The 24272-nt window shown below is 30.1% G+C and overlaps 1 protein-coding gene across 7 annotated transcripts in view; it reads right to left on the reverse strand.

Annotated features, from left to right (window-relative positions):
- The window catches only part of LOC111627453 (protein wntless-like), a 46838-nt gene that overhangs the window by 7414 nt on the left and 15152 nt on the right, over positions 1-24272 (reverse strand). For 3 of the 7 annotated variants that reach the window (XM_023371024.1, XM_023371023.1, XM_023371028.1), the window contains 11 exons: positions 22387-22392; positions 18382-18512; positions 17702-17863; positions 17490-17626; positions 13511-13551; positions 9230-9357; positions 9055-9066; positions 8825-8922; positions 4308-4371; positions 3057-3200; positions 2885-2968 (listed from right to left, as the gene is read on the reverse strand). In XM_023371024.1, the coding sequence (XP_023226792.1) occupies positions 2885-2968; positions 3057-3200; positions 4308-4371; positions 8825-8922; positions 9055-9066; positions 9230-9357; positions 13511-13551; positions 17490-17626; positions 17702-17863; positions 18382-18512; positions 22387-22392 (1007 nt within the window). The remainder of the gene's footprint in view (positions 1-2884; positions 2969-3056; positions 3201-4307; positions 4372-8824; positions 8923-9054; positions 9067-9229; positions 9358-13510; positions 13552-17489; positions 17627-17701; positions 17864-18381; positions 18513-22386; positions 22393-24272) is intronic. The other 4 variants (XM_023371025.1, XM_023371029.1, XM_023371026.1 and 1 more) reach the window with 3 other exon arrangements.

Raw genomic sequence — 24272 nt, forward strand, 5'->3', positions numbered from 1 at the left:
TAAGAATCTTTTTAAAAAATATTTATTGAATGACTATCCACAACAGCTTATACGTAAGTGGTACAATTCGTATTTAAATAATAGATATAATGTTAAAAATAATAAAATAGAAAACTTATATATTAAAATTCCATATATTTTCAAATTTTATGAAAAATATAAAACTTATATTAAAGAATTGTTCTCAGTCAATTTAGTAGGTGAACAAAAAAATAAATTAAATAACAGTATTTGTCTGATTAATAAAGCAAATGAAAAACAATCGAAGAATCCTTTAGAAGTTGCAGAAGTCGTATATGAATTGATGTGTACGTGCACAGAACGGAAAAGCTACGTTGGAGAAACAGGAAGAAAACTGGAAGTGAGGCTAAAGGAGCATGAGGCGGCAATTCGATTGAACAGAACTGAATCCCCGTGGCAACAACACTGCAGTATTAAAAATTGTCTTATTGATCGTAGTAATATTAAAATTTTGTATAAAGAAAAAAATTTTGTAAAAAGACGCATCATAGAACATTACTGTATTAAAGAACATGCAAATTGCATAAATTTAAATACAGGAGCATATGTCGATGCATGCTGGGATAGCTTGATGAACTATAATAGTACTGGCAACTTAACAGTGTAATATCCACTGAAGAGGCTAAAATAGCGAAATATATATGGATAATATAATAAAGTAAGAAATAGTGAAAATAATTCTCTGGTTTTCTCTGTTTTTTTAAAAACTCTATCGAAGTCGGAATTAAAGAGTGAAAGTCACTTGTGGTTCTTAAAGGTTTTTTTTTTTTTTTAAACGAAAAAATTTTTAGAATTTATTAATTTTAATATTTGTCTACACCGATCCCATTGTTTTTATTATTTAACCTAATATATTATTAATTATTGAACTTATTGCCAGTTAAGGTTTTTAACTGTATTTGCATAATTTTACAGAAGCATAGCCTTTAATGAAAGGTTGTCTCTGTGAAGCAAGACTTTTTGGTTCCTGGTTACTGGACAAGACATATATGTGAAGATGCTTTCAGTTTTCTTCTAGGTAAATATTTTTAAAAATCAGCTTATATTTATTAATTACAAGGGATGTTCAAATACAAACATGAATTTTCATGCTCTGTTCTTATAATCAGTGCAAGATAGAGATGACTCAATGGACAAACACATGCATTTTTGAACTTGTCATTATTAGTGCTAGGTGCTTTTCCCTCATTCTTCTCATTTTAGAGATGCAGCACCTCTGTAAAATTATGCAGAGTATTGTTTGCATGTTGATCATTCTTGTAGCTCCTCATTCAAATTGAATTGCATGCTTACTCATCTTGATTCTGGAATGAAGTAGTGCATCCATGTTTCATCACAGATTACTATAGAGTCTAAAAACTTGTCTATTCTTTTTATATGCTTGCAGAAGTTGTGTGACTGCAATCAATATTCTTTCTATGAGGGTGCAATCAATATTCTTTCTTGTTGTTGTTGCAGGAGGAAGAATAGTGTTGCACTGCAAATTATTAACTTTTTGACAAATGAAGGCATCATTCCATCTCAGATTTTTTTTAACATAAAAATTAGGTTGGGGATGAGTGTCTGTCTCTCTCGGTCTAGAGCAGTGATTCTCAAACTTTTTCGATCCACCGCCCCCTTTGTTCCATAAAGTTATACCCAACGCCCCCTAACCCATTTTCTCTTGTGTGAGAAAAGGATTGGAAATATTCTTAGGAAAACTTTTCTATGAATCTCACACTTTGTGCCCTTACCGTACATTGTTCTCATCATCTGGAAACCATTAAATGCAATGTTTCCTCTTATCAGCTTCAATTTTGCCTTTGGTCATTGTTCAATATCCTGCCTCTATCATAGATCTATTCATCGCGCCAGAAGGGGGCGTTATTGCTTACTTTGAGAAACGCTGAGCTAAAATAAAAGTCAATGTGTTAGAAATATTCAAGTTGTGACCTTCAATAAAAAATAAAAAATATATAAAATGTCAAAATTTTATATATATTACGTCGAATTTATATATATAGAATTTGTCTGCCGTCGCCCCTCTATATTTCTTTAACGCCCCCCAATTCTCTTTGAGCCTTCTACTGCCCCCCTGAAAGCCTCCAGCGCCCACAAGGGGGCATTATCGCCCACTTTGAGAAACGCTGGTCTAGAGTATATAATTGGTGCAAGTCATTGAAAAAGAGTTAGGAAAGAAATGAAAATGAACTAACTATTTGCCAGCCAAGATCCTCAATCGATGAAGACAAGCAGATTCTTGTTGAAGCACTTATTCAAGAAAATTGGAGAATTACAGTTAAAGAAATTGCTGAAAAACTTAAAATAAGTGTTGAGAGTGTACAAATAGTAGTTACAGATCATCTTATATTTAGCAAAATGAATGCTTGGTGAATGGTGAGTTTTCTGCCTTTTGAATCCTGAACACAAAGAAAGAATATTGATTGCAGTCACACAACTTCTGCAAGCATATAAAAAGAATAGACATGTCTTTAGACTCTATAGTAATCTGTGATGAAACATGGATGCACTACTTCACTCCAGAATCAAGATGAGCAAGCATGCAATTCAATTTGAATGAGGAGCTTACAAGAATGGATCAACAAGCAGACAAAAGACTTCTACTCTTCTGGGATTAAGAAGCTTTCTGAGTGCTGAACATTGGCAAGAGACTATATAGAAAAATAATGTGTAAGTCATTTCATTGTATTCAATAAATAAAGTGTAGCTCATAAATTCCTGTTTATATTTGAACGTCCCTCATAGTTTTGAAGATCAAATTTACTTATTGATATGATTTTTTTTAATAAAAGTAAACAAAAGCAGTATTATTTAAAATACATAATCAAAGTATTTTATTTCATGTGCATAAATTAATACATACCTGACCAATAATGTAAGAAATAACAGTTAAAGCAGCACACAATAATGTAGACATCATCAAAAATTTGAACCGATAAATTATCCCCTATAAAGTAAAACAATTTATCTGTTAAATGAAAAAATACAAAATTATTTTTGTATATTAAAATTAAAATAGAAATAAATTTATAAACCTCATAATACATTCTTCTGGTGCTACTCATACTTGGCAAAGTGCTTCTTTTAAAACCAATATTACGGAATACTTTGTAGACCATATAACAAAGAAATACGAAATACAGACAAGCTGATATTCCAGCTAAAATAATAAACCCAAGCTACAAATAGTTAAGTCGATAACTAGAAAATGAGTTTCCTATCAAAGTAAAACGAAATATCTATTAATATTAAACTATTATTAAAATTATTTTATTTTTTAAAATTCACAAAAATAATTGAAGAAACAAAAAGTCTACAGTTTTGTCCATGTTACATCTTGGTAAAAAAACAGCCAAATTGAACTTTTATTGTAGGCTCTTGTCTGCTTCAATATATAAAATAAATTTTCCTTCAACAGACAAATACAATAAAAGATTGACTCTGTCATAAGACTGTTTTATTTCCAAGTTGCTTTGCTTTAGTGATGCAGTAAAGTAAAGCAATCTTGTTGGATCTTTTTATTTGCATTAAATTTATTTAATCAATACTTTCCAACTTTTGAGCATAATGCATTCCTAAAAAGTAGAACAATAGAATTACATTTTATAAAGAGTTTTGTTCCCAGAGCACTAAAGAAAACTTATAAAACCTCTTATTCATTGTATCAATTTACAATATTTTGTAAATCAGAATTGCTAAAAATATAAAAATTATTTTAAATCTTTAATCAAAATTACAAATATAATTTTGTTTAGCATAATAAATGTAGGTTTAAGAGAACCAATCAAATTATCTAAGAAGAGTGATATTGAAATTGCTCAATTGTTGGTTCAAATAAGTGGTAGTTACCACTTATTTGAACCAACAATTAGTTTGTTTGAACCAACAAAAGTCTTTATAGTTTGTTTCAAATAAGTGGTAGTTACCACTTATTTGAAACAAACTATAAAGACTTTTCTATTATTGATGAATCCAAAACAATAAAAGTGAGATTCAGTCAAAAAAAATTTTCTTCTGATCCTTTAAATGTCTGCATTTTTATTTCAATACCTAATTTTCTTTTTAAATTTATCTTTATTAGTATTACTGGTATAAATTTGTACATTTTAAAGTAACTTTAACTCAAAAATTAAAATTATCATCATATTAATATAACTGAAACACACAAATTTCTAATTTTTATGTTTTTACTTTTTAATAAAAATGATTTTATTTGCATTTATAGATAAATTTCTCTTTATGAAATCCATTCTTCAAATTTTTGTAAAGAAAAATTCAAAGGATACAGCTAAGTTTGTTCCCAATTCTGTTACCCAAATGCTGTAAAAAGGATTTTTCAGTTGAACACCTCTAAAATAGATAAATTTTATTAATTTCATAAGTAAAATCATTAACAATTAATTTCATATTAAAATCAAGAAAATTCATAAACATTTATTGAGTCAGTTTGAATTAAACAAAAAATAATTCATGACAAAAGATAATAGTTTTTAAATTTCAGATTTATATTAAATTTTTTAAAAATCAATGTACAACATCCAATCATAAAATATTTCAGTTAATTTTATTTCTCTACCACAATGGCACACAATGATACAATTTTTCTAAGTATTTTCTGACATAGTTCTACTATATACATACATATTGGTAAAATATATATTAACCAATTTTCAAACTAGACATAGCATTTGCTATATTCTACCATATTCACTTAAATTTGAAATGTTCACAACAAAAAAAGTATGTATGTTTTAACGAAAATTTCTCTGTTGTCTCATTAAAAGTATATACTTATAAATACCATCTTGGGTGGTTTACTTGCTTAAATTTGACACTATCCAACTCTTTCCAAATTTGTCTTAATTGTAATTAATGGTGAAATAGTCAACATTTTCAATAATGTATTTTAAAATGTGCCAATACATCATTAAAGCAAAGCAATCTTCTTGTTGGATTACTGCTAATAAAAACATCATAAATTGCAATGGAAACAAAAATATTTTCAGAAGTTTTGGCTGAAAATGGATACAGAATTTGAGTAGAGTAAGTTCTTTTGCTTATTGAAAAATTTTCTATCAAAGCATAGCCAACAGAAGTCTTTCACAATGAATCACACTGGTTAGAGGTTTGTATTTCATGGATGCTTATTTTCTTCCTTAAACCCTCCTCCTGCTTTTACTGCATGATCTTTTTAACTCACTTCACTCCTTTCTCTGTTTGGATGTTCATCTCTTTCTACTTCTGCTTTTCCTCAATATAAATTGAACTCTTCTCTTGTCTTTTCCAATTTTTCTTCTCCTCAATCTCCCTCCTTTTCTAGATCCAGTGCATTTACAAATTCTTTGGTGTCCCATCATCTTTTGCTATGAATATTTTGGTGTTTCCTGGTGAGAACCTTTCCTGCATCATCAAACACATCTTTCAGATTGCAAGCCAACTTTCGGTTTGAAGGATGGACTCTGTCAATTGAAGGTTCATTCCGATCATACTTTCTTCTTACAGGTTCTATCACAACTTGAAAAATGAACACATACTTATTGCTGGACAGAATGGAAGATATTAAAATCTAAATTTGATGTAAGATTTAATATATGAATTCAAGAATATTTATCAAAGTTTACTAGTTCTAATGTATTTCATCTCATTGTTCAATATTAGAATTTTGTCTCCATATTAATTATAATTTATATATCTGCATGTCATTAATGCTAATTGAATATATTATATTTTTGATCTTCTGTTATATTATGTATTAATCTTAATTACATATATAATATTTAACTAAATTAATTTCTAAAATGCATCATCTTATAGATAAAATATTGATAGTTTATTTCATTTCTAATGTTTTTGTCAGGTCTAATTCATTGTTTAAGTTTTCACCTTTAACAGGCTATAACTAATGCAAGTTAATAATAGCAAAATAACATATAGCTTTGCCTTCATATCTACAGGTTCTGTCTTAGACAAGCTATTTTATGGGAAAAATTTGAGATAATATTGAAATAAGTGCAATTTTCTGGCTTTTGCAAATTTTCATCTTAGGACTATTTTATCTTTCACAGTGTATTATTTATTGTATGTTTTTAGTATAATAAATGGCTTGACATCAATATTAGATCTACTAAATATAGTAGGCCTACTTTTTAGTGGCCCTCAATGTACCAGCTCACCATAATATGACGACCAATAGAGAAGATCCCAGTCATTCTCTCAAAAGCATAATGATACTTTATTATTATGCTTTTGAGAAAATATTATGCTTATTTAACCCCCATCTGAAATCATTGTACACCATTATTGCCAAGAGATGCCAGGTCAGTATTACTTACAGGAGATGCCCCACCATTTTCAACCTACTACATAACAGAAAAGACCCATCAAACCCCAACAGACTACCAGACATTTATAGCATTCCTATCAGGACAACAGATGTGATAGGGAAATGGTGTACATTGGCTTTACTAAACATTCAATGGGGATCAGGATATGAGAGCATATATCTGATATACAGTACAACATAATAAGAGCACCACTGCACTCTCCACATATGCAATGAGTGGACCCTGATATTGCAGCAGACTTCACCAGAGCCCATATCATCCTTACCACCCCAAACCCGGAACACCTGAAATGGTTGCAGGCGATCAAGATTTTTAAAGCTTGCTGCAGATCCACATGCATTAATTTTAGAGAGGAGATGTGTCTTTCAATGGCATGGCAGACTTTACTTCACAATGATATTTAACGTTCAATCTTATTTATGGAAGACATGGGAATGCATGCGCATAAGTTCTCATTATTCAAACACATCCTCATACTCTTTCATTTTAAGTTCGAATTTGATATTCTGGTCATTTATTGACAATGATGGTTAATGTTCAATCTTATTTAAGAAAACGTTTGATATTCAAGAGTTAATCATATTTCACACCAGTTAATGGTTGAAGTGAGTCTAATTTTATATTCATCCCAGTGTGTAGTGCAGATATAGATACTTTATTCTCAATATAACAACCCTGTCAGTGATTACAATCTCATCAAGTGACAAGCAATGAATCAACAAACATGGAGATAGAAACAAATCAATATCTTAAGTGAAAAATGATTTAAAATTTTAAAAAATTTTCTTTGATCAAAATTACATGTATTATACATACAAAATAAAAATACTGTTTAAATAAATATAGTTTTGATAAAAAATTATTAAAAAAATTTAAAGTTTCTTCCCCAAGACAGGAAGATAATTGTAATAATAATACAGCATGTGCATTTATAGATTGTAGTAAATATTGCTTAATTGTTTGTTTTTATTTTCCATTTTGCTGATTTAGTTGTCAATGAATTACTGAAAACAATTTAAGTAAAGGCATTTTTCTCTATTGTTTCATTTTTAAATTACTTTAAGTAATACAAGGCACATTCAATAGAAAACTGGAAAATGTCATTTAAAAGTTAGAAGGATGAGCAATAACATAGTAATTTTGACACACAACACTTCCAACTCAGAGGCAACAGTAACTGTGAGTGGCAACACTGTTGATGTGTAAGAACATAAGACAATAGATTGATAAAATGGTCTCTGCAGCAGTGCACAAAGCAAGAACTGTGTAGTGTTGTCCAATCTCTGACAAAAACCAATTTTCATTCACTGGCACATGCAGGTACAGTAAGGAGATGACTATATAAGGCTGAGACTCCATTAGTGTAAAAACTTTTAATCATGTCACCTATTTGCGTTTGTGTCTGGATTGCACTGGAGATCTGGCTAGCGAAGTTTTTACGGCAATGGTGCTGCCCCAAGTGTCGAAAGTAAATACTTCTTCACACGTGAATTGGTGGAAATGAAAGCATCGTAGCTTGATTGTTCATAATTGTCAGAGTTCATAAAATGTTTAGGCATCCATTCTTATAGTCAGGATGTCTCTTGTCATATAAACATGGATATTTTCAAATATTTTCGATAAATTTTTCTAAATCTATTCGAGGTCTTTTTGAAGTAGCCATGATAGACCATACACAAAAGCTCATTTCCCACAATTTTCGCACAATGTCATGATGACATAGTTCCACTTCTGATTGGTTGAAGGTACCATTTTACAGCCATATTTGCATTGAAAGTTGAACACTGCTCAACTCACTTTTACGCTGGTTTTACGACCTGCTCAGGCATAAGATATCATGGTCATGTGATTAAAAGTTTTTACACCCATTTTTATGCTAGTGGAGTCTCGGCCTAAGTTGCACACAGGTTTACGAGTGTAATTCTAAGATTCTAAAAATAGTTATAGTTCTGTGGAAGATTCTCTATGGCTGGTACTGCATTGTATGCCATATGGCAGATCCAGTCACTATAAAGCAAGTCAACTATATTTTATTTTAAATGTAATAAATACAGATATTAATTTATAATATGAAATAAATGGTTTTTAAAAGTTATTAGTTTTTTATAAGTATTTTATATTTCTGATTAATTTGGAATTAAATATTTAACTTTAAAAAAATATCTGTTAAACTAGCAAATACAAAAAATATCTTTACATATAATTTACCAAATCTATCAACTTAATAAAAATATTTATAACTAAAGATAATTATTTCATAATTTTATAAGATACCAATTTAGCACAACTGATATAATTGTTATAATTTGTATTATATTAGTTACACATTAGGTATTATATTAAATTAATGTAATACACTTAAAATTATACAATTAAGTATATATTTTGGGTGAATATTATAATTAAAGTACATATAATATATTTTTAATCAACTGAAAATTATAAATATTGTACATTACCTTTCACACATATCAAATAAGAAGAGACATAAACAACCAAAGGCAACAGCACTTAAATGTCTCCAATAACTTCTTAATCTATTTCTTTCTACATCATCCTATAAGATTATTTAAACCATATGAAGTAATTATATATCAAAATCATAATTTATATTCATGCAATTTATTAAACATAACACATGCACATTTTTTCAATACTTGTAATGTTTTTCTTCACTAAGTTTACTGACCTTCCTTCCTTCCTGTTAATTTTTCATCCGTATATGCATGTAAAATAAGATGTAACAATGTTTCTTATAAATATAATCAAAATAGAAATCCATCCATGTTTGGATAATTCAGATTTAAGCTAGTTAAATTTTAATTAATTTAATACTGAAATTTTAGAATAAAATTATATATTACCATTTGATGTTCTCCACAGAACACAAGCCAAAAACTTAAGAGAGCAGCATAGAATATTCCTTGTCTTATATCAGCCAGAAGAAGCATAAATGGCATTTCAATAAACAATGTTAAAAATTCAAGAGGCACTAAACAAATTGGAATAGAAAGAAAAAAAATTAATTTATATTGTTAATATAATATCAGAAAACCATTAAAAATTAACTTAAAGCTTTTCTTTTTTAATAAACAGACAAATAATTTAAATACTTTTTAATTACTATTTATAAATATTTAAGTAAAAAATACATTATGAACTATCATCATATTTTTATACATCTGTAAAGAATCAAGATTAAATTTCAATAATTTAAATAACTTAGATTATTATAATTTATAGTTATTTTGCATAACTCAATTAATATTTTTTTTGCTATATATTAAAATATTATTACCAATTATAAATGAAAATGAATATAAATATTTTAAAAGACCAATAAACATTGAATAATAAAAATGGCACCCATACTGTGTAGGAGCAAAATGGTTGTGGCAATCAACATGTTAAGCTCACAAATGAGCTCTCACTGGATGCTATTTAATCAAGAAAAGAGCTCTAACTTCAATGAATCTTGGAAAATGGCTAGTAGGAGTATAAAGTTCTGGTAAGACTACTAATGCTACCTGTAATAGGATCTATAGAGAGAAATTAAATCAAAATAAGCTAGTGTATCATGACTCAGAATTAATCTATAATGAACAATTGTTAAACAGAATTTGATTTTCATGAAAAGAGCAGGTGAATTATAAAAGAACATTCATTTATGTGGATAAACAAAAAATTATACAATCATTTTCAGTTTAATAAAACTGACAATACTTAAGTTATATGAATAAACAACACAACTAAAAAACTTCCCTAGCCTTTGATGGCATGAGCAGTTCTAATTCAAATAAATCTATCACAATATTGTGAGAAACTGTCCCATCCAATGTTTCAGTGAAAACAAAGGTTTGTCGTCACTGAAACATATTGGATAGGACTACAAAGCTGGAAAACTAAAACAGGTGAAATGAATATATGGCATGAACAAATTCATTATATGTACTTGCTATACAATCACAAAATTTGAATAGACCTGAAAACATAACATATTAATTAATTAACAAATTCTCACAAAAATGCAGAAAGCATTGTTGAATAAAAAAGGACAAGTTTATTCCACAATCAAAACTTGAATATATGAAACAAGTTACAAAATAAATATCAATGCATTTTAATGTTTGAGGAGCATGCAACTGAATAGTGCCTATAGAATCTACATGCTTTTTTTTGTGCATTTTGTCTAGTTTTCCCAATAAACTATAATCATTTCACAGTAGTATTTGTGCACATAAGGCTTTGTCACAGTACTCTAACAATTAGCAAACTGCTTAATGTTGAATCTTTTATAAGAACATAAGTATTGTGTGTCATCTCAATCTGTGAAGATCACTTTTTAATTTTCATTTTTTTATATTTGAAAAATTTACATATTACTGTAGAACTTCTACATGATTTATACATGTTTATTTTTGAATTAATTCATTTATTTTATTATAAACATCAGTAAACCCTGTATATTTTTTCCTTTGGTAGGAAACTAAGATGATAGGATTCTGCAATGACCCAAACAATTTACATTACCTTTTAGAATTACTATTATTTATTCTTAATAAAAACATTCTAAAGTAGTGTAAAATTTATGGGCTCTTTCTCTTTGAACAGCATATCTTTTTACAATGACATTTAATACAGGTAACGTTTGTGTAACGTGCAATTTGATTAATGCATGAAATTAAATGAAGCAATCTCTTTATTTATGCAGCAGAAATTTTAATTAATGCAGCTTTAACAGCCACCTTTACTTAACATAGATTATGTTTTTCTTGGCAAATAAGGTGCTGGCGAATTTGCTATTTTCATTCCGATGGTGATTTCCAATAAAAATATGTAGTATAATTACAATAATTATGAAATTTAACACATTACTGCTAATGTGATATTGTATTCTTTGTTCAGAAGCTTATTTTAAAACTTCACATTTTGTTTGCATAAATCAAATTGAAATGAGTGCAGATGAAATGCATATCAGACATATTATTTATTTATACTTTTTAAGTTTCATAAAGGATATAATGCTATAAAAACAGTAAAATATACTCTTAGTGTGTATGGGAAAGATGCTACAAAATGTGGTTTTGAAAGTTTCATTCATAAAATTTTAAACCAAAGAATACAAAATATATGGGACACCCAAAAGCTGTAAAGAAAAATTTTGGGAAGTAATTGTTAAAAATTGATGAATAAAAACCAGGGCTGTGGAGTCGCATAAAAATCTACCAACTCCGACTCTGACTCTTCCTTACCATCCGACTCCAACCAGGGGTGGACTTGTTACCGAAAGAGACAAGGAAATTCTGATGTCATCACGTGACCTCAGAATAAAAGATCCAATAAATAGAGTTCTAATAAAGATAGAACATAGAAACTTTTTATTCTGAAGCTAAAAGACTCCTCTAAGTAATATACAAATATGTATTCAATAACTTTTACTTTTCCGGCTGTTATATATAACAGAGGGAAGGTGTAGCAATCTATCAAAAAATGATCCTTCCCAAATTTTTACATTTTTGGACTCAGGACACCTTGAAATTTCGAGATATGCAAAAGATTCAAGGTTTTTTCTATATGTGTGTGTGGGGCATGATTTCGTTGACTCTGTTTGAAGCCTAATAATTTCTGTAGTCAGAGTGATTGGAATCGGAGTCAGATGGTTTAACACAGGAGTTAATTATTAAGCGTCAAAGTGGTTGAACTAAATCGTTTCCCCCATATACGTTCTAACATCTTAGACGAGAACATCTTAACGGGTTTTACTGTACTATTATAAAATGACAAAAAAGTTTACTTTGAGGGTAAAGACAAATTTTATTTTTTTTTTGAAATTTTGTACGCTAATAACGAGTAAAATATTCATTAAGAGATATGACACATGACCACTTTTATGTCTTTACTCTGTCGACCTTTAATTAAGAACCAAAATTTAATAGTATTAATGCCCCTTTATATGCAAGCCACAGTGCCACATTTCGTTTCTTAAACTTTACCCATTCTGAGATATTGTTTAATATCTCAGAACAGAAAATAAAGAAGTTAAACAAATTAGACACCAACACATACAAGCAAGCAAATTTTTCCTCGAATTTTTATTGTCTTTTTGAGGGGTTTGAGAGGTCTCCAAATGTGCAGCTTTGCATAAGAAACCTGAAGGGTCAAATTTGACACGATTCTAATACTTTTCTGTTTTATGTACGTAAGAAGTAAAAAGGAAGTAAAAAGGAGTCGGAGTCGGTGGATTTTTTGACAACTCTGACTCCGATTCCACAGCCCTGATAAAAACTCATGAACATGAAAAATATCTTAGAATATCACTGACACGATGATTGTGTTCCACATGCATTAAGTGAGAAAAACAAACTGGATTGAGTATAATTTTGTCTGAAGAAGGTAGACAGCTCTATCATTTCATTTTTAAATTATTTATTCATTTTTATCCTAAAAACTTTTTACAAGTGACAAAATTAAAATTAAAATATTTGTTATTAACCAAAATTTGTTCTAGCAGGTCGTGATTGTTTGGTCACGTATCAAAGTATCACTGTATTTGATTAACACAATGTACACGGTAGCATCGAGGGATTAATTAACCACGTTAATCAAGGGATACATGTATTCAGCTGAGATTAGAGGGAGTCGTGTTGATCTGTGGATATCAACATTCATTTAAACATTTACGATTACATCTTATTATGTTCATTATTAAGATATATTTTTTACTAAAGATTTTAGAAACATTGGGAAGTTATTTTTGACAAAGCTAAAAACATTAAAATGTTCTAAATTATATAATACTAGTTATATTAGTGTGCTTCCAATTGAAAGCAGTTTAGTCAATGTTTGGATTTTATGATGTATTTTATTCTCAAAACCATTAATCAAACCTTTTACAAGGAACTTCTATAAGTAAATTATGTTTATTATTGTTAATTTAGGAGTTGAAGAACAATGTTTTCTTGTTCAGAATAAATCTTTTATTACAAAAATATGCCTTCATATTCAACATTATTAGTAAAATTTCTTATATAATTAACTTAAAAAATCACTATTTTCATCTATCAAAGACTCCAATTACATATCCAGATAACTAAATATTCATAAATTAGATGATGTTCTATAATTAAAAAAATATTTTCACTTACAGTTTAAAAAGCTGAGTGCAATTCCCAAACCCAAAAGCATCCTAAAAAATTTAAAATTAACAAATTAAATTTTTAATAATAAAACATATTTAAATGAACTTAAAAAATATTTAAAATGATTAATCATCTCCATTACATCTTATTAAAATTATATATTATCTATTTTTCTAAATCACTTTCTAAAAAAATATTAAGCATAGGCAACCCATTAATACAGACAAATGTGAAAGCATGATAGTTGATACGAACATGCCACTCTTCAGGAAGCTTACCCTTCAAATAGGTGCTCAAAGAATAAAGCAAAAAATGGAAATTAAATATTTAGGTGTTATTCTTGATGAGAGACTTAACTTCACACCCCACATCAAATACATCACAGACAAAGCTAAAAAATACAGCCAATGCCCTCATTAGTGTTGCTAGGAACACAGGGGGCCTTGCCCTACTGCTACTAAGCTTATTTACAGGGTGCAATCAGCCAGCACTCCTCTATGCCATACAGGCCTGGGGCCACATGGCCACCAAAGTCCATAACCGTAAAAAACTGTTATCTGTTCAAAGATTCAAGCTCTCCGCATTTGTAAGGTTTATAGGACCGCATCCACTAGTGCCTTTTTGGTAAAGTCAGGATTGACATCTATCGACTTAGAAATTAAACACATTATTTGGCAGGAAAATCTTGTCACCTTACCCTGGCAAAATTATAGCAACTTAGATGTCAATAAAATGATTAGAGTAGGTAAGATTCCCCCCCCAGTTTGATCTTGATCGATGATATCAAAAATTTCAGCATTGATAAAAAATACCCCGACTTACAATTACTACCTCTCCCATCAGCTTGTCCCTGATGTTTTATCGTTGTGCTTCAAGTGTTGTGTTTACCTGTCCAGTGTTTACAGTACGTGGAAGACACCATCATCTGCTTTTGGGTTTTTTGGGGAGACCCGCTAAATAGCAGACCAGCCTCCCCCACACCATCCCAAGTGCCCATGCCGACAGGTGTCTTTGCCGGCACTTGCTGCAAGTGGGAAGGCCAGGTAAGNAATGTCCCTGATGTTTACTTTGAAGATTCAGGTGATCATCCCATGTTTAGGATTTACACTGACAGTTCCAAGATGGGTGGCAATGTGAGTGTCGCTTTTGTAGTTTATTCTGACTTAGGCTGCAAGCTTCACAATGCTTGCTTCCATCTAGGTACACACTGCTCAATAGCACAGGCAGAAATTTTAGCTATTTATATGAGCTTAATTCACATTAGGCATAGGAAGGACAAAAGACACTACTTACACTATCGCATTTATTGACAGTAGGGGAGCTTTACACAGGATTGTGAAGTCTGATAGCCGATTAAAACTCGTCCATCTCATACACCATGTTCTTAGACACTTAGACAACAACATTAGAATAGAGTTCCAATGGGTACAGGGTCATGCGGGGTTCTTGGCAATCAATGAGACTGCTGACCGTCTTGCCAAACAAACTGCAAAGTCTTCAGTCACTAGTACTTTCAGTTACATTCCTACCTCATACATCAACAATCACACAAAGAAGCAAATCTTCATTCTCTGGCAAGACAACTGGGACCATGACACCACTGGTAGGCTCACCTACACTTTCATCCCCAAGATTGATACTACTGTGACTATTTGCCACTTTTACCCAAGTTACACCCTCACTCAGCTTCTTACAGGACACGGCAACTTTAAGCAATACTTATATAGATTTAATCTTGGAGACAATCCACAATGCAATTGTAGTATTTAGGAGGACCAAACACCACTTCACTTAGTTTTTCGCTGCAATAGGTACAATCACATTAGGGATAGTTTAATGAGTGCTGCTATTCTTGAAGGGTACTATGACCTTTCAATCCGCACCAACTCATTCACATGTGTACAACGTTCCATCATCTACTCACATTCATATCCCTTAGTGGGGCTCTTGAGAGCACTCACTCTGGGGGCACGGATGGTAATTAGCTTTCCCTTGCTTTGTTTCAACTATCAGTATATAGTTGCCTTTCAACTTTGTATTTTAATTCTTATTTTCTGTCTTCTTTTTCAGTCTAAATTCAGTTAGTCCTACTAGTTATAAGTTAGATTAGGGACTCTTAGCTTAGTTTTTTGTTAGGTTAAATTAGATTAGAGTTAGTTTAGAGTAGGTTAGTTTAGTTAGTGAGTAAGTTAATGTTTAAAATAAAAAAAATAAAAATATTTTTGTGATCTTGCTCATTTGTCTCTGTCGGGCGGTTTGTCTCTCTAGTTTGTCATTGTGTTCATTTGTTGTTCACACTGTCTGTCTAGATCAGGGGTGGCCAACCTTTTGCATACCATGCGCCAATTTTTTGACAGACAGGATTTTTACACAGGATTGTGAAGTCTGATAGCCGATTAAAACTCGTCCATCTCATACACCACGTTCAAATGCGCCATATAACTCGAACATTTTTTATACAGTCTTACGTTCAATGTTAGGGGTTGATAAATAGAGATAAGAATAAATCTGCTTTGCTTAGGAAAGAAAAGGGAATAACTTAATCACGCAGTTGAATTAATTAATTTATGACAGTTTATTGAAGCACCAATTTACAATAGTCAACAATGATCTCCTATACGAGAGGGTGATTGCTTCATGATGGTGCTATTGCTGCCAGAGTCTCGTTTGGTGTAGAGAACGAGATCAGCTTGGAATAACTTTAATCACAATAAATGTTTTCGGCCATTTACACGCCTGTAAACTGATTGGAAATAAAGATTGCAAGACTCAAAATACATGCATACATTGTAATTTACTATGTGGAGAATACTCATTTTATCTGCAAAATAGACCGTAACTCCTACTATTTTCATCCACCATCCATTCCAGGTAAACTTTTGTTTTGTTACTCTTTGTTACAATAGATAGTATAAAATTTGTAGAAATATTAACAACTCTTCTCGAATTTCTTGAAATCTCTACTCTTCTCAATTCTTCAATCTCTTTCTATTTTTTCATAAAAAGTATTCCATCATGTTTGTTGGGAGAATTTCTAGTATATTATAAAAGTTAACTGGTTTTAACATTCTTATCAATAATCCATTTTTGTTTTAATCATAGGAGAAGAACATATATTAATGTGAACTTTTGAGTTGGAGACAATTGCACCCATTGCCCAAAGTAAAAGATTGCAAAGTTGAGTTATCTCAATTTCTCAGAAGTAAAAAAAAGAAAAAAAGTATGAAAAACTCCTACAATGTTCACCACTAAAGGTTTTTGTAAATTTAAAACTGATATTATAAATTTGTAAGTTTGGATGTAGGAGGTAATCTCCGAAACTACTCATCTGATTTCAAAAATTCTTTCACCAATATTTAGAATGGACCTTCAGGGTGAACATATGCTGTATATTATTCCGTTAAACATTCATATAAATTAAAAGATATCATCTAGGTAAGCATTATATTTTTGGTGTCAGCGGTTTAGAGTTTCTAAATTTTAAGCAAAATAAAGCTTGTTTCTTTTGTTAGTTTCTCTAATAAGCTAGTTTCTAACAAAATGAATATAATAGAGTTTTGGATTTACCCAGGCAAGGGGCAAGACGTGTATGTATATGAGATAGGTAACTATGTGGTGCAGTCAAGTGGTCGGCAAGATACACAGTGCACGTGTCTGAACTTGTATATTTTATAGATGTCAAAATTCGCCCCCGCGGGCCGAGGGACAAAATTAAGGCTTACCATGAAGAACTCAGCTTCTATTATACTATTTTAGATGTGATTTTTTTGCATTTTTGATTGTTTTAGTAGGGTACATCAAGAGAATGTACACTAAGAAGGGATTTTTTGAAATTTCCTCCTGCGGGGAGTGTTATACATTTATAATAAATACATTTTGAGCCACAGTAATGCTTGGCCTGGTACAGCTAGTTTAAAATAAAGTAAAAACTTTTTATTTGAAGATCATATAATTTAAAAATTAATAATAATAAAATTATTCTTACTTTTCTAGCAGAACTGGAGGTCTTGTGAGTAAATTAATACGATGCCAATACCAGATCATAGTTGCAATAATAATTGGAAAGAAGAATGTTTTTAATGAAAGCCAAACCTTTGTAAAGCCACCATTTTGTGTGATCAGCTGAAGGATAAATATGATTTGTGTTAAAATTTATTTTAATCTTATTATAAAGAAAACATTTTTAATTATACATACAACAATCCAAATGTCTTTTAAAACACCAATTCCATGATTCAAAATGTCACTATCATCAACAGACACAGGTAACTGAAGATTAATAAGATAATAATCATGGTGCAAACTTCCAAGTTCAAATAAAGGTAGCACTTCACAGTTATGTAAATAATCTTCTTGCTCCTAAAATTTTATCAGTAATAAATTTTAAAAAAATTCTAAATTAAAATTTTAAAATATATAAAGCTGGATCAATAACCAGGAAAAGTAATGGCATGGCTGGTTGCCCTAGTTGGTCATTTACTGATCCACCATTATAGTATATTTAGAATCTTTGGGAAAACAAAATTATTTTTATTTTTCAGAGGTTTAGAGTTTCTAAATTTTAAGCAAAATAAAGCTTATTTATTTAGCTTAAAAAAGCTTGTTTCTTTTGTTAGTTTCTCTAATAAGCTAGTTTCTAAGAAAATGAATATAATAGAGTTTTGGATTTACCCAATAATTTTCAAAAATGATTTATTTATGCAATATATTAAATTATTTAATTTTCATTCTGTTTATTAGAACAATGATGAGGCAGTCCTTTAACTTACAATTAAACTTTATTCTAATCTAAGACTATATATACACTTGTTTACACATCTATAATTCCCTAACATTGTTCACATGAATTTATTCTGAAGTATTAATTTTACTCTTACCTTATCTTTGTCTAATTTGCAATCCAGTTTTCTTTGTTCAGTAGAGTTTGCTATAAGTGTCCATTTATCCTCAGGATCCCATTTATTCCGATAACCCAATTTCACAACCATGGTCATTGTAGCATGTTTAGCTGAAATTATTATTATAGTGTAAAGTAATACATGTATAAAATATAACAGAAGACCCCTGTTTATAAAAGACTATCATATAATAATTTCATTACATTTACTTATTTCTGTTAATATAAATGACAAATCCTAACAATATTATTTATTTCTACAGGAAAAATTTTTCATGAGCTGGAAAAATTGAACATTTGTTAGAGAGAAAAAACTTGTTTTCAATATACAGTAAGACCCTGCTTAATGCGAGGGATACATTCCTAGATGACAAAGCACTAAACGAAACAGCATTAAATGAGGTCATTTTAACACAGAATAAATAGAAAAAGGTGAACATGAGCAAAAAAAATAAACAGGTTTTACTTTAATTTTAAGTTATTTTTATAATAATTTGCATATAACAATATATGTTACATAATACACACACACACAGAAATATAAAGTTCATTTTTTGTGAAGAAGGTCCTGGCTTTTCTGAAATTCTTGTTTTTGTGATAAAGTGATGTAGTTTCATTTGTCACTTTTTTCTTTAAGCAAATGTTGGTAACAGATCACATCCAAAACGTCTTGTCTTGCTTTTGCACTCCTTTCAAAATCTAGATCATTCGCTACAATTTGATCAATGGTTTCGGTTATTGTTACCAAACTTTTACTAAGGAAATCTGTAGAAAAATTCTTTGGATTCTTCATTTTCAGAATCTCTAATTTCCATTTCTACATTAATTCCTTGTTCTGCCAGTTCTTGAAGATTTTCATTGGTAAGGCTCTCACCAGAAACCTGCAGTGACTCCTCAATATCTTGCTCGTCTACACTAGGGATTGTATACCGGTTAACCGATAAATTGACAAAAAAACATTCTGTAAACTTACCGGTAAATTTTAATTTACCGGTAATTATGTAAATGAAAACTCCATACTAGAAATTTCTATGTAGAAAATATTGTGTTTATAGATATTTAAATGGGCTAAAGGGACATTGAAAAAAAAAAACAAAAAACAGGTAAGTGTAAGCAACAATATATCTCATTATTAATTTTATGTGAGATAGTTTTTGTTTAATTTTAATTTAATAACCATTCGTACAACAAGTGTTGAATCAGAAAGGGTATTCTCGGGATCTGGATTANTTATATTTTTTAAATTCTATATCTTTGAAATGAAAAATGTGAAATGGAAATCAAAATGACTTACAAAAAACTTTTGCGATATAAGCGTTAAATTAACCACGTATGTCACTAAATTGACGAGCGCTTTCGACGATACACACTTTCGTCTTCTTCAGGTCATTAGAAGATACTGCATAAGAACCTTTTTTGAATAATTTATTGAATAATTCAAAAAAGGTTCTTATGCAGTATCTTCTAATGACCTGAAGAAGACGAAAGTGTGTATCGTCGAAAGCGCTCGTCAATTTAGTGACATACGTGGTTAATTTAACGCTTATATCGCAAAAGTTTTTTGTAATAAATGATTAGCGTGCTGTCCATCACTATATTACAAAATGACTTATATTTTTTTATCACCTTAATTTTATTTTACAAGAAAAAAATTTACCGGTAATTTACCAGTAAACCGGTATTTTAATTTTCATTTACCAAATTACCGGTAAATGAAGAAGTTGGTAAATTTACAATACCTAGTCTACACCTCCTAGTCACCTACTACACCTATTAGGTTGACAATTTGGTCGACCTAACAATACAGCAATAGGCTCTTTGCGTTAAGAATTCTTGGATACCTTTATCCATAACTTCTTCCACACTTTGTTCATGCATTTATCAGTTAATTCTTGCCACGCAAAGTCAATATTGCCTATGGCATCCATGATGTTATATTTTTTTCCAAAATTGCACCAAACAAACATAATTTAAGGAAAGTACAGTGCTACAATGAATTGTGACCTTTTGCTGATTGGTTTGTGTTTTGGGAATAATCATATTAAATATAAATCAATGAAATGCCGCCATAATTTGAATCAGCGTTAATCGAGGCAGTATTAAGTGGAATCTTACTGTAATAATAAAAATTCTTAGCAGTACTACTAATAAAATTAAATCTTAAAAGTAAACTTTTAATTTTAAGAATATGGTACATTTGTGACTTATGCAGTCTTATTATGTATGATTTTGAGATTGCATCCTTTATAATATAAATAGTAGAAACAATAAATAAATTTGATTAAATATATAAAAACTAATGTAATATACAGTGAATGATTGGTTAACGAACATAGTCCATTTCAAGACTATGATTGTTCATTAACTGATTGTAGATTTACCATAGATTTTTATGGGAATTTGATTAATTTGTTCTGGAGACCCCAAAAAATAAATAAAAAAATTATATATTTTATTACTATGTTTATCTATTTGTAATAATAATATATACATACACAGTCTTGCATTTTTATCAGTCATGTTTTTTTTTCCTGTTTGTGGGGTGTTAAAGAATCTGTCCAATGTTGATTGCTTTTCTCTCTTCTTCAGGATTGTTTGGAAGTAATTAATAATATTGTCATTTAGAGATCCCCATGCCTATTATTCTAAACCTGGTTTGGATGCCATTCTAAGATCGTTATTCTGACATCCTCCTACTATTTCAAAAGATCTTTAATAGCAGATGTCAGCATTGGTCCTCTTTTGTCTTCCTCTTTTTCAGAAGAAAACACATCTCGCTGAGATTCTTGATTCAAGAGTTCTTCGGTCGTCAGATCAGTTTCAGGTTCCATTATGAGCTCTTCAATGCCATCTTCAATCACCTCCAATTCCAGATCTCTAGCAGTTATCACAATTTCATCCATAATTTCAGGGACATCATCTCCATCTCCCAGAATGCAGGAGGAACACAGCTTTCGCCAAGCAGAATTCAATTGTCATTGAATTACTTCTGACCATGCCTTTTGAATGAGTTCATGTGATGAATTTGGAGTTTGTTTCTGCCCTGGGCCAGTTTGCTCCTCCTTAGGCAACCTGGTGTTTCTTCGGTTCTCCAAAAATTTCTTTAGCTTTCTCTTGAATGATAATCATACTAGTTACAATTCTTCATTTTCCTTTCTTTTATCCAAATTACAAACAATTTCTCCATTTTTTCATGGATGACACATCTTTGTTTCTCAGATGTGATTTTCGTTACTCCTTTAACTGCTTGAGCTTTTTGATGATATCTTTCTTAGCTAAGATTGTACTGTAGACCTGTTCAAGCCATACTGTCTAGCAACATCAAACATCTTCTGCCCACTCTATTTGGTTTCTATGTTAAGCACAATTCTTGACACTCCACTCTTTTTATGCTCCATAATATTATCAGTTTCTTTTTCAAATAAAAAATTCAGAAAAGCACTTACAGAAATGCAGAGAACAGAAATCAACTATTGCACAAAAACATTATTTAAATCTGAGGTCCAGACAGAATTCAAAATTTGGCATTAAAACATTAACGAATAGCTGATGGGACAGTTAAACTTTCATCTTTTGAAAATAAAAACCGATGCAAAACTTAACAAGTGTCTGACAATCTTATAAAGACTATAAAAAATTCTTTCTGTCAGAAAGGTAAACAAAAGGCTGGAATTACAAGGGAGAGTTTCAAAGTTCAGAAGAATACTAACTGATCAGTATCAGGTTGAGCATTGATGTCAACATCTCCCACACCCCAAAGGTTTTGAATTGTCACCTGGAGACAAGGGAAGACCATTGGTATTCATTATTTTACATTGCTTCTTCTTATATTAGTTCTGTGATGTGTTCGTTGTCCGAACATAAAAATCTTTCACGAAAGTGTTCATTGTCCAACTTGTTTGCAGTCTGAACTGTTCATTAACCAATCACTTATTGTACTATTAGTTTATTCAGGATAAAAATAATATACATATATAATACTAACCTCTAGCTGAAGAAATCCAAACGAAGAGCCAAATAGAAGATATACAGTATAAATCATCTTTTTTTATTTTATTTATCTTTTAAATCATTATTTTTTTTATCAGCTATTTTTATAAATCATCTGTTTTTATTTATAGTAATATAAAGGTAACTTTCAACTGAAGTTTTTATGAAACAATGTTTTCTTATAAAGTACAAATTTTCATTAAAAATTTTATTTAACTTTGCATTATTTATAATAATTAAAGTCAGTTGCAAAATGATATGACAACTATTTTTTTCAGCATAGTTTTATTAATGTTTTAATAAAACTAGGCTCATAAATTACTGCAAATGTAATTTTTCTAGAAAAATTAACAAATTTTTTGTATATAAACTACATATAATAAGTAACAGTTATTTTTTCTGGACTATTTCATACTAAACAACTATTTCATAGCATAATGATACTTCCCATCTTCAGTTCTTCAATGTTTTTGTACTATTTACACTAGCATAGATAATCCTTCACAAAGTTTTCAGAAGTTCTCCATAGGATTTAAGTTTGATGAATTGAATGGCCATTCTATAACAAATTCTATTCTCCAAGGACAACTTTTATGTAGACTATGAAACATGTATGGTTTCATTGTCCTGCTGAAATGTCCAGAATTGTCCCTCAGTCAACTCCATAAATGGCAAAAGCGAGGTTTTTATTCAGTTATTGCATGAGGTTTTGGTATTCAGTAGCATTCATTCAACCCGTAAGAAATAAGAAATTTGTTTTATCACTATAACCAAAGCCACCCCAAACCATCACAGATCATCCTTTCTACTATTGCTTAGAGATCTGTTTCTCTTTTTAAATTTCATGCCAATAAAATGCCAAGCCATTGGGAGCATCTAGGTTGAATTTCTCATTACTAAAGATGACTTTTCTCCATTCATTTCTTCCGAGATATATATTTGTTTGTTCAGGCCATTCTGTTCTTGTGTTGTTCTGTAAGTCAAGGCTGTTGCTGTTTCCTTTTGTACTTTAGGATTTTGCTATGAGTTGAAACTCTTGATAAGACAATTTATGAATATTAATATCTGGACCATGGAACAGTTATGCAAGATGACCAGAATTGAGTTTCTTAATTATTTTTCTCTCTTGCATAGGTGTAAGCTTTTAGTCTACTAGATATCTTCTTCATCCCATATAGCTTTTCAAATTTCAAAAAGCTATTTATCACACACAGAGTATGACCAATCCTTCTTATTATTTCTCTACATGATAATCCTTTGAGTTTAAAAATTGTAATATTTTGTCTCAAACTCAGAAAATTCTGCTTTCTGACTCTTAATGAAGCTATTTTTACACCTCAAAAACTTGTTCAACTAATTTTATTCTGGAAAATTTCATAAAAATACCTCATTACCTAATTTGCATATTAACTCAGTACAATGTAAATGGAAAACTTTTATGAACTGGGAGTGACTGTATCATTTTGCAACTTATCTTATAAACTAATTATTTTTAATTCTTTTTGTCTTGTTTTATGTCAATAAATTAAAACTGTTATGTAATGCCTATTTATTTAGATCATTAATTAACACTCCACAAATTTTAAAATCTAACAGCATATTTCTAGTTATTTAATCTTATTTACTGGACTCTCATCACCATGTTATTTTTAAAAATATATTTCATAAACTGCACCTTATTTTACCTGTCTTTCACAACTATTAAAATTTGTCATACAAAACTAAACACCAACTGTATGCCGAAAATCTATCGGGCTAGTTTAAGGCTAATTACTAAATGAATTACGTAACCAATTTGGCTCTAGAGGTAAGCTAGGCGCCATCTCTTATTAACATTAATAATTATAAATAAATTGATTAATTTAAATAATTTAGAACCGC

This window comes from Centruroides sculpturatus, unplaced genomic scaffold (assembly GCF_000671375.1).
Source record: "Centruroides sculpturatus isolate CEXI.00-Female unplaced genomic scaffold, Cexi_2.0 scaffold281, whole genome shotgun sequence".
Classification (NCBI taxonomy): domain Eukaryota; kingdom Metazoa; phylum Arthropoda; class Arachnida; order Scorpiones; family Buthidae; genus Centruroides; species Centruroides sculpturatus.